This window comes from Syngnathus scovelli, chromosome 8, assembly GCF_024217435.2.
Source record: "Syngnathus scovelli strain Florida chromosome 8, RoL_Ssco_1.2, whole genome shotgun sequence".
NCBI classification, from domain to species: domain Eukaryota; kingdom Metazoa; phylum Chordata; class Actinopteri; order Syngnathiformes; family Syngnathidae; genus Syngnathus; species Syngnathus scovelli.
Window position 1 is genome coordinate 548,889 of NC_090854.1, and position 10,419 is coordinate 559,307.

The 10,419-nt window shown below is 49.4% G+C and overlaps 1 protein-coding gene across 1 annotated transcript; it reads left to right on the forward strand.

Moving 5' to 3' along the window:
• The first annotated feature begins 600 nt into the window (after positions 1-600).
• Positions 601-8,894, forward strand: LOC137840498 (janus kinase and microtubule-interacting protein 3-like). The gene is made up of 13 exons (XM_068651518.1): positions 601-726; positions 3,064-3,303; positions 6,253-6,360; positions 6,475-6,558; positions 6,771-6,833; positions 6,920-7,018; positions 7,124-7,221; positions 7,303-7,357; positions 7,478-7,543; positions 7,605-7,673; positions 7,750-7,827; positions 7,884-8,117; positions 8,197-8,894. Exons 1-13 carry the CDS (start codon positions 601-603, stop codon positions 8,311-8,313), a joined length of 1,437 nt encoding a protein of 478 aa, XP_068507619.1. The 3' UTR covers positions 8,314-8,894.
• Positions 8,895-10,419: the final 1,525 nt, after the last annotated feature.

The window sequence follows — 10,419 nt, forward strand, 5'->3', positions numbered from 1 at the left end:
TTTAGGTTCCACGGTGTTTGTTGGCTGTATGTTTTCCACTGCAAGAAGAGGCTCGTATCATTGACCAGCAGGAGCTACAATGGTGAGTACCCCTTTCGTCTTCCATTTATGTTAAACACTTCCTATTTCATGTCTAACAGTACTCGATTTAACAAATAACCATAAATAAATACAGTGTGGGCAGTCACGTTAACATATGTGATTATCCTGCCTAATATGTTTATCACAAATATGTCACTAATCACTAATATGTTTATTTGTTTATCACAACACCTTTGGACCTTCAGCAATCGATTATTTCCCTTCATCTACATAGAGACAGAACGATGGTGTCTTAAACATCTCATTCATTTCACCAAATAACTTCACGCAGGTGGATAACGGCCGTCTCGGTCACGCTATGTTGCGTGATGCAGTTTTGAAGAACCAAATGCATTTATTCAATGAATAAGTCAAGCTAGTTCTATGTTTATGATGTTGTAAGTTACGGTACCGATTGAAGTTGAGTTCGAAGCCAGTGGAAAACAGCGCTGCGTTTGTGCTCTCCAGGTACAAATGTTGTGATCTCTGACTGACGACCGGGCGAGACTCGAGTAAGAGATGTCCAAACGAGCTCCGGCAGGGCGGGCCAAGGCGGAGCGAACGGACGCCCTTCAGGCCGCCAATGACGAGCTGAGAACCAAACTGATGGACGTCCAGTTAGAACTTCAGCAGGAGAAGAACAAGGTGAAAACCTCAACAGACAGACACTGCCTGCCTCCCTGCCTGCCTCCCTGCCTGCCTCCCTGCCTGCCTCCCTCCCTCCCAGTTTTCCCGATGTAGATTAGACATGCGTGTGCCATGACTGTGTCAGCCTACATCAACAAATGCACCGAGGACGTCAGCACCACTAAGAATATCATCACCCGGGGCAACCAACGACCCTGGATGACTGAGGAGGTACGTCAAACGCTACGAGCGCGGAACTCTGCCTTCAAGTCTGGCGACAAGGAGACACTGAGGACAGCGAGAGCCAACTTGAACCGTGCCATCAGAATAGCGAAGCGAGACCGCAGTCGAAAATTTCAGGATCGTTTCCACGACGTCAAAAACATCAGGAGTATGTGGCAAGGCATACGGGCGATTACAGACGACAACTCACCCTCCCCCCCCCCCCGGTGGGTGTAGTTGATGCTGACTTTCTAAATGGTCTAAATAACTTCTTTGGGAGGTTCGAGGCACTAAACGGCACTCCAGCAGTTAAAACTGTCCCCCATCAGGAAGAGGAGGTACTCTGCCTTGACTCCGCCGATGTGTTGAAGACCCTGAGGAGAGTCAACCCCTGTAAGGCCCCTGGCCCGGACAACATTCCTGGGCGTGTGTTCAGGGAATGTGCAAGTCATCTGGCTGGGGTCATCACAGACATTTTTAACACCTCGCTGGGCCAAGCCACAGTGCCGGCGTGCTTTAAGACTGCCTCCATCATTCCGGTGCCGAAGAAACCTCAAATCACCTCATTTAATGATTACCGGCCTGTTGCACTGACTCCGGTTATGATGAAGTGCTTCGAAAGGCTGCTTAAAGGTCACATCGTTTCCAGACTCCCCCTATTATTTGACCCGTTCCAGTTTGCCGACCGGCAAAACCGCTCCACTCAGGAAGCCATCTCCTCCGTTCTTCACCTGAGCCTGGCTCACCTGGAGGAGAAGAACACGCATGTGCGGAGGCTGTTCCTGGACTTCAGCTCAGCGTTTAACACCATCATCCCACAGCATCTGGTAGGAAAATTGGAACACCTGGGCTTCAACACCCCCCTTCGCAACTGGGTGCTAGACTTCCTCACCAACAGACCTCAGTCAGTCCGGGTCGGACAGAACACCTCTGATGTCATCACCCTCAGCACAGGCTCCCTTCAGGGCTGCGTCCTGAGCCCCCTGCTGTGCACCCTGATGACACACGACTGCGTCCTCAGGTTCACCACCAATCACATCGTGAAGTCAGCAGACGACACAACGGTGGTGGGGCTCATCAGAGACAACAACGACCTGGACTACAGAGAGGAGGTGGAGCAGCTGGTGGGCTGGTGCAGAGAAAACAGCCTGATCCTGAATGAGGAGAAGATGAAGGAGATCATCGTCGACTTCAGGAAAAAACAGCCTCACCACGCTCCACTGATCATCAACAGCTCAGCTGTGGAGGTGGTCAGCAGCACCAAATTCCTGGGGGTCCACATCACAGAAGACCTCACCTGGACTATGAACACTACGGCACTGGTCAAGAGGGCACAGAAGCGCTTGTACTTCCTGCGGAGGATGAGGAGAGCCCACCTGCCCCCACCCATCATGAGGACGTTCTACAGGAGCACCATAGAGAGCATTCTGACAAGCTGTCTCTCTGTGTGGTGTGGAGGCTGCACCGCCTCCGATTGGAAGAACGTGAGGAGAGTGGTGAGGACAGCAGAGAGGATCATAGGGGCTCCTCTTCCCTCCATTCAGGACATTTCATCTCAGCGCTGCATGTCCCGTGCCCGTAACATCATCAATGACCCATCACACCCCCACCATGGACTGTTCTCCCTGCTGCCCTCTGGGAAGAGGTTTGCAGCATCCGCTGCAGGTCCACCAGGTTCTGCAACAGCTTTTTCCCTGCTGTCATCAGACTGTTGAACACTAGAACTGTTGAGCTCTAAACTGAACTCTGCATCACACATTCACAGAACTGTACTTTATGACACTACGGACCTCTATCTTGCACTATCTCGCACTACCAACTTTACTGAACTTGTATAAACCCTTTAAATAGAAGTTTAATACATGGTTTAGCATTCCTCTGCACACTCTTGAATACTGTTTTGCCTACTTGCACTATTGCATAATTATCACTGCTGCACTTTATACTTATTTTTAATATATATATATATATATATAGTATATGTATATATATATATTTTCATAGGATATGTTACTTCTATTCAACTGCAATATCACTACTTTGTTGTAAGACGTATGCAACGGAATTTCGTTTTGTATGCACCATGTGCAGACAAGATGACAATAAAGTTTGTCTAAGTCTAAGTCATGTCAGGTCAGCTGTCTGGAGAGAGAGAGAAGTCAGGACCTGCGGGCGGAGCACCACCGTGCCACCGCCGCCATGACGGAACTCAAAAGCAAACTCCATGAGGAGAAGCAGAAAGAGTTAGCCATTACCAGGGAGACATTACTGCGGCAGCATGAAATGGAGCTGATGAGAGTGATCAAAATCAAAGATGGAGAGATCCAGCGACTGAATGCCTTGGTCCTCAGCCTGAGGGACGGCTCCATGGACAAGGTGATCCGCTCTATCCGTGTCTGACTATCCGCACGCCACGTCGGGCTTCGATGCGGCCGCTACCGTATTGTGTAGCTTGTCCCCAGTAAGCGTCGCGGCGCTCCGTTGCGGTCTCAACGGCCCGGTGTGGCGCAATGTCTGCTCAGGTGAGGAGGGGGGGCGCTTTGCTGGCGGAGGTGGAGGAGACGCGGCGGTGTCGGGAGACCGAGCGGTGTCGCCTCCACCAGGAGCGCGGAAGAAGCCCTGGCAGCGGCCCAGCAGGCCTGGCAGTCCCGAGCGGCCGAGCTCCGATCGGCTCATCACCAGCATCGGGAGGAGCTGAGCCGAACCAAGAGAGACTGCGAGAGGGAGATCCGCCGACTGGTAGGACTGATCAGATGTGCGGTGCGTGGCTATGTTCCCAATTTCGTTGTATACCTGCAGTGCAATGACACCTAAGGCATTCTATTCTATTCTATTTCACAAGAAGAAAATGTCCGGTTGCTCGCTTCGCTTTTGTCACAGCAAAGGTGTTCTAGTCGATTCAAGAAAAAAATTGGCCGGTTGCTCTCTTTGTTTTTGTCACAATTCTGGCAAATGAGTTTGCCCGCCTGCCTGAGCGCTCCCCGTTTGTACATCCAGACGGATGAGATCAAGCTGAAAGACAGAGCGGTTAGTGTTTTGGATGAAGCCCTGGGGCCGGCCACGTCCACCGCCTTCAGCTGCAGACTCAGGCTGCCGAGCAGCAGATCGCTGCCCTGAGGGATTCCCAAAGGGCGGGCCTAAACTACCCTGGAAGTGGGGTCAACGCCGCTACTAGCAATCCTCTTCATTGCGTAAGCCACCTCATCACACACTTGCAGTACGCATGACTTAGTTCGTTGCTGGAGGAAGGTAGCACAAAAACAGTTTTGAACTTTGAACGAGTGCTTGTGTGTGTGTGTTGCGGGGCGTTTTCAGTCTCAGGAGGATCGGGACACGCGACGGTTTCATCTGAAAATCGCTGAGCTCAGCGCAGTCATCAGGAAACTGGAGGATCGAAACGCCCTGCTTTCTGAAGAGCGCAATGAACTGGTAATTTATTGACGGCACGCTTGAAGGTTTGCGCTACGTTTGATGCGCGCCATCCAGCGAGGCACCCATTGCGCTTGCTTATTAGTTGAGCGGCGCGGCGAGTCGGTTGCCTGGTAGATGTCTTTTATTGGGAGCCAAAGCCACGATTCCGTTCAAACCGATGCAAAAGAAATGGATACGTTCTGGCCCGCGTGTTGTGCGTCTTTCACATCCCGCACTTCATGCTTGCAGCTAAAGCGACTGAGAGAAACAGAAAGCCAGTTTCTGCCACTCCTGTACAAAAACAAACGCCTGAGCAGGAAGAATGAAGAACTCTCGCTGGTGCTGTGTCGCCTTGAAAACAAAGTGCGCTTTGTCACCCAGGAGAACGAGGAGATGGCAAGCTTGGTAAGTCGACGCGGACAACGGCGGCGTGCCAACAGAGTCCACTGCATTTGTGTTCCACAGAGAAGGCCTAGTTCGCTCAATGACCTGGACCGCGGTTGCGGCCAGCAGGACGGTGAAATGGAGTTCCTTCAAGTTGTGGAGCAGCGGCACATCATCGACGACTTGTCCAAGGTCTTCAGGCAGGCGACTCGGTGCACGTACGGCAGCGCCGCGCTCGCTCGCTGTCGCCAGGAAACCTTTTCCGTCCAAAGCTTGGCCGGCGGCCGCCATCCAAAAAATTGGCCCCTTAAATTCCGACCTTTCAAGCAGGAGCATTGTGCGCACGCGTTTGAACACGCTTTAGACTTGTTTTGCCGTTTTCAGCAGCTCAAAGCTCCCGTTTTGTCAGCGCCTTTGCCACTCGCTGTGCGCTGAAAACGACGGACTTGCCCGGCTGCTCAGCCCGTCAACCATGAGCCGCGAGCGCGACGTCATTGTCCGTAGGCAGCTAGTGGCAAAATGCACCCTGTTAGAGTTGCGCTCGCTCCAACTTATTTTGCAAGAACCACACGGGAGACAAGTAAGTTCTTTTGGACACCTGCAGGTGGAGAGTCCATCCGTTGTACGAATGAAGTCTGACTCTCGGCTCCTGCACGAGCATTTTAATTAAGAGAAACAGGGTGGGTGTAAGAGTGGATTGAATAGAGGAAGCCCTTGACCTCTAGTCAAAACATAGCAAGGGGTGTTTTACGACTTTGTGTAGGAAGGGATAAGCGATAGGGATAAATAAGGGATAAATAATATTATTTATTACAGGTCGCAGTCAAAGTCAAAGCAACACAATGATACGATAAAGATAATCTGGAAAACCCTGACACACCCTGTAGTTGTCACTTTTGGAAAAGACGAGCGTCCCTCCAATCATCGCCGGTGACGTGTTTTTCAGGCTCTGGAGACAGGAGCTCATGTCAGAAATGTCATTGTGAGTCGCGTTTGTTTCTGCGCCGGAGCCGTTCGTTCCCTTTGCATCCAAAGAATCTCAAAGGCGGATTATTTGTGTCGACAGGAGAGAGATTTGCTGCTACGATACCGACGTCGAGAATCTCTGAGGAGGAACAAAGCGTGAGGTCCTGCAAGGTGAGTCTGTTTGTTTGCGGCTGCTTGGTGTTGCGCAAGATGAAATGGCCTTTTTCTCGCTATCGTTCCTCTCGTCGATTCATCGTGAGGTGTCGCTTCAGTTTGTTCAGAGAGATGTTTGCTTCCGCGCCCGCAGGTCATCGAAACATTTTACGGCTACGACGAAGACGTGTTGGTGGACCCGGACGGATCGTCCTTGTCTTTTCACACCGACAGAACCCCCGACACGGAACCCGAAGAGGTAGCCCGCCATTTCTGCCAGCGTATTGGCACCAAACATTCCTCTTCAGCCTGGAATCGGACTCGTCTTTGCGTCGCGGGTGCTTTGTCGCCGGTCTGACTGATTCTGGTACTAGTGCTGTGTTGCATTGGTGTGTGCATGAAGAGGCGGAGCTTCGCTACCGCCAGCTGACGCAAGAATATCAAGCGCTGCAACGAGCCTACGCTCTGCTAGCCCAGACCAGCGAAGGGGACTACGACGCCGAGAAGGAGATCAAGGTGGCGCCCCTTCCCGCAACCCCCGGCCGGGTCGCAGCCTCCCCGTTCTCACCCAGCCTCGGGTGTTCTCTGGTCTGAAAGGAGGAGGAGGAGCCTCCCTCCTCCTCCTTTCAGACCAGAGAAAAGCTGATGGTAGAAATGGGTCACTATCAAAGCAGAGTAGCAGATCTGGAGTCAGCGCTGAAGCAACAAGGACAGGTAAGCTCATCAATGAGCACACCTTTTTCTCAGACAAAATAGCTACATTCTTCAGTCACTCATCCGTCTGGCATTACTGGACCAACCCCCCCCCCCCGAACGTGGCTGGGAAAATGCGGAGAAAAGCAAATGTCATTTTCCAGTCAACCAAAGAATTTGTGGATGAAAATGACACAACATTCCAAAGCTGTCCACGCGTTTGTCTCTTCTAGAATGTCAAGTGGGTGGAGGAGAAGCAGCTGCTGCGTCAGAGCAATCAGCAGTTGGCCGAAAAGGTGACGGAAAGAAAGGCGCTGGGCGGAGTCGCTTGGCGTCACACCTGTCGGGAAGCCCCGCAGATGAGGTCTGACTGTCTTTTCAGGTCAGGCGGATGGAGGCGGAAGAAGCGCGTCTGAAAGAGCACATCCAGGATATCCGAGACCAAAACGAACTGCTTGAGTTCCGCATCCTGGAGCTGGAGGTGGGAAGACTCGCACAAGCGTGTTGAGGCCAGAGATGTGACGGACGGACGGACGGACGGACGGACGGACGGACGGACGGACGGATGCATGCCTCTGCCTTTCAGGAGAGGGAGTGGCGCTCCCCCGTCTTGAAGTTTCTGCAAGTCCGTTTCCCAGACGGCCTCAGCCCTTTGCAGATCTACTGCGAGGCCGAGGGCGTGAGCGTACGTAAGGCGTCCCTTGCAACCCTAACCTTAACCCGAGGTCCCAGAACACCTTACATTGCTCCTTGCGCCTTTCCCCCGGACATCGTCATCAGTGATCTGATGAAGAAGCTGGACATCCTGGGCTATAACGCCGTAAGTGTATGTCGAACTCCTTATGTTCGCACTCCACGAGACTCGGCGGCTCAAATGTGACTTTTGGAAGGCTTTGCGCTGAAAGAAGCTTGTTGACGCTGTGCCTTTGGGCTCTTGCAGAATCTCACCAACGAGGAGCAGGTGGTCGTGATTCACGCCAGGACCCTTCTCACCCTAGCCGAGAAGGTAACGCGCACGTCCACGCACGCTCTCGCATTCTGCTTATGTGACAGCAGCCTTTCCTCAGTGGTTAGAATACATCAAAGTGACCAAGTCAGCACTTCAACAGAAGATGTTGGACATTGAAAGTGAGAAGGTAGACAGACACGCGACATCAGCCAAGGGGAACTCCGGCAATGTGCCCCAACAATTCTGACCTTGAGCTGTGCTAGGATATGTTCTGCAAGCAGAAGGGCTACCTGGATGAAGAGTTGGACTTCAGGAAGTGTTCCATGGACCAGGCTCATAAGGTAAGCCGCCCTCAAATCTCCCGCCGGACCACTGATGGACGAGGATTGCGGCCCAGAGGATCCTGGAGCTGGAGGCCATGTTGTACGAGGCGCTACCGCAGCGGGACTGCCCCGCCACGGACGGCAAAAAAGCCAGCCACGCTGGCGTGAATGACGTGCTGACGGCGGATCAGAGAGAAGAGCTTAGGAGCGCCGTGGACCAATGGAAGCGAGCCCTGATGTGCGAGTTGAGGGAGCGCGACGCTTGCATCCTCCAAGAGAGAATGGATCTGCTGCACAGCGCGCAACAGGTAAGGGCCCAAAGCCAGCCCGGCACTTACTTGCACGCTTACTGGCTTTTGAATGCCACTTTCCATTTGTCCGTCCTAGAGGAACAAAGAGCTGAAAGAATTCATCGAAGCTCAGAAGAGACAAATCAAACAATTGGAGGAGAAGTTTCTGTTTCTCTTTCTATTCTTCTCCTTGGCCTTCATTCTGTGGCCCTAACACCAGCTGGTGAGTGAGCTCCAGCGGCACCGCACTCGACACCTCCGATACACTGCCAGCCGGTCTCAGACGTTGGCAGACGCTCCGATGCCAACGTATACCCCCCGCCTACTTTACATCCCACCGATCACAGGACCCCTCGGCTGCATAACCGTGCCCCCTTCCCAACCAATCGGATTTGCTATACGCGAAAACGACGCCAATGGAAAGAGCTTCCGCCCAAATTTAAATCCGTGGGCGTGGCTCGCAGCAGGAAGTAGGAAAACGGAGGCGATGTTGACAAAGACACAGCGGATGGTAACATACGACTAACAAGAGAAATATTTTTATTTTCTGCTTGCAACTGGACCGTCCAGAGCGTACACGGTAAGTACAACTCATCGTTTTTAAAAAGAAGTACTTTTGTTGCCCTGAAAAGCGAGTGAGCGTGGCGTTTGTGGGGGACGTCGAATTTCGACGATTCTTTCTGGTCAACGGTTGTAAATGATTGTGTTGATTAAAAAAGAAAACTTGATGTAACTCTACTTTTAACTGCCGTTTCAGATGGATTTGGAATTGCATCACATCCAATTTTGCCTAGAGCGTACACGGTAAGTAACACTCATTGTGTTTAAGGAGATTTACGTTTGTAATAGCAGAAGTGTAGCCGCGTTGCGTTGTACGTGTGAAAATTGGTCGAGGCGAAATGTTAATGTTTAATTTCATTCCTTTAGGTTCCACGGTGTTTGTTGGCTGCAAGTTTTCTACTGCAAGAAGAGGCTCGTATCATTGACCAGGAGCGAGCTACAATGGTGAGTAGCCATTACATTTATGTTAAACACTTCCTATTTCATGTCTAACAGTACTTGATTTAACAAATAACCATAAATAAATACAGTGTGGGCACTGAAGTTAACATATGTGATTATACTGCCTAATCTGTCACCGAGTAGATTGTTGCAAAGTAATATAAGATCCAAAGTTGTAATTCAGAATAGTTTTCAAAAGAAGGCCATTAGAATTATATACAAGTCTGATTACCCTGAACATAACAACAAGCTATTAATTAAATCACAAATTCTTCAATTCAAAGATTTGGTAGATTATCAGACAAATAATGTCTAACAGTAATTGATTTAACACATCACGATAAGTAGATTGAGTGTGGGCACTCTCAAGTTAACATATATGATTATACTGCCTAATCTGTTACAGAGTATGTTGTTGCCAAGTAATGTAGAATAGATCCAAAGTAGTAATCCAGAATAGTTTTGAAGAGGCCATTAGAATAATAAACAAATCTGATTACCTTGAACATAATAACAAGCTAAGTGTTTAATATGTCCTATGAAGTCGAAATTGGGCACCGTCATGTGGTGAAATTTGGAATTGCATCACATCCAATTTTGCCTGGGAACAAACAGATTAAATAAATCTTAGTTTTGAATAAGCCACTCCTTCTCAAACAAGTAAACTCTGCCCATTTCGCGCAGTAGATGTTCTGTTAATATCTAGTATTTATACAAAGTCATAATTTAAATTGCTTTCAACCTTCATTCATCGGTTCAACCAACATTACTCGCTCTTACTACCAACTTGTATTGATTTAACTAAGCGTTTAATACTTCCTATCAGGTCTCAAGGCAAGATTTGGCAAAATACAGTTTCAGCAAATCCAATTTTGCCAGGGAACAAAAATAGATTAAATAAACTAAATAAGTCTTCTTCCCAATAAATAAATCAGAAAAGTCTGTCTTGTAACCAGTCCTCTTCAAACAAGTAAAGTCTGCCCATTTTGTGCCGTAGATTTTGTGTCCATGCCTAGTATTTAAACAAAATCATAATTTAAACGACTTCTTGCCTTCATTCACTTTGGAAATTTGGAATTGCAGCAAATCGAATTTTGCCAGGGAACAAAAATAGATCAATTAAACTAAGTCTTCTTCCCATTAAATAAATTAAAAAAGTCTGTCTTGTAACCAGTCCTTTTCAAACAAGTAAAGTCTGCCCATTTTGTGCCGTCGATTTTGTGTTAATGCCTAGTATTTATACAAAATCATAATTTAAAGGACTTCATTCCTTCATTCACTTTGGAAATTTGGAATTGCAGCACATCAAATTTTGCCT

What these genes read in the sequence shown, in the direction of transcription:
- LOC137840498 (XM_068651518.1), top strand. Translation starts at nt 601, where the DNA reads ATGTCCAAACGAGCTCCGGCAGGGCGGGCCAAGGCGGAGCGAACGGAC. An exon ending in TGAGGGACGGCTCCATGGAC is followed by an intron (nt 3,304 to 6,252) that starts AAGGTGATCCGC and finishes CATGAAGAGGCG; the next exon opens with GAGCTTCGCTACCGCCAGCT. An exon ending in TTCTCACCCTAGCCGAGAAG is followed by an intron (nt 7,544 to 7,604) that starts GTAACGCGCACG and finishes GCCTTTCCTCAG; the next exon opens with TGGTTAGAATACATCAAAGT.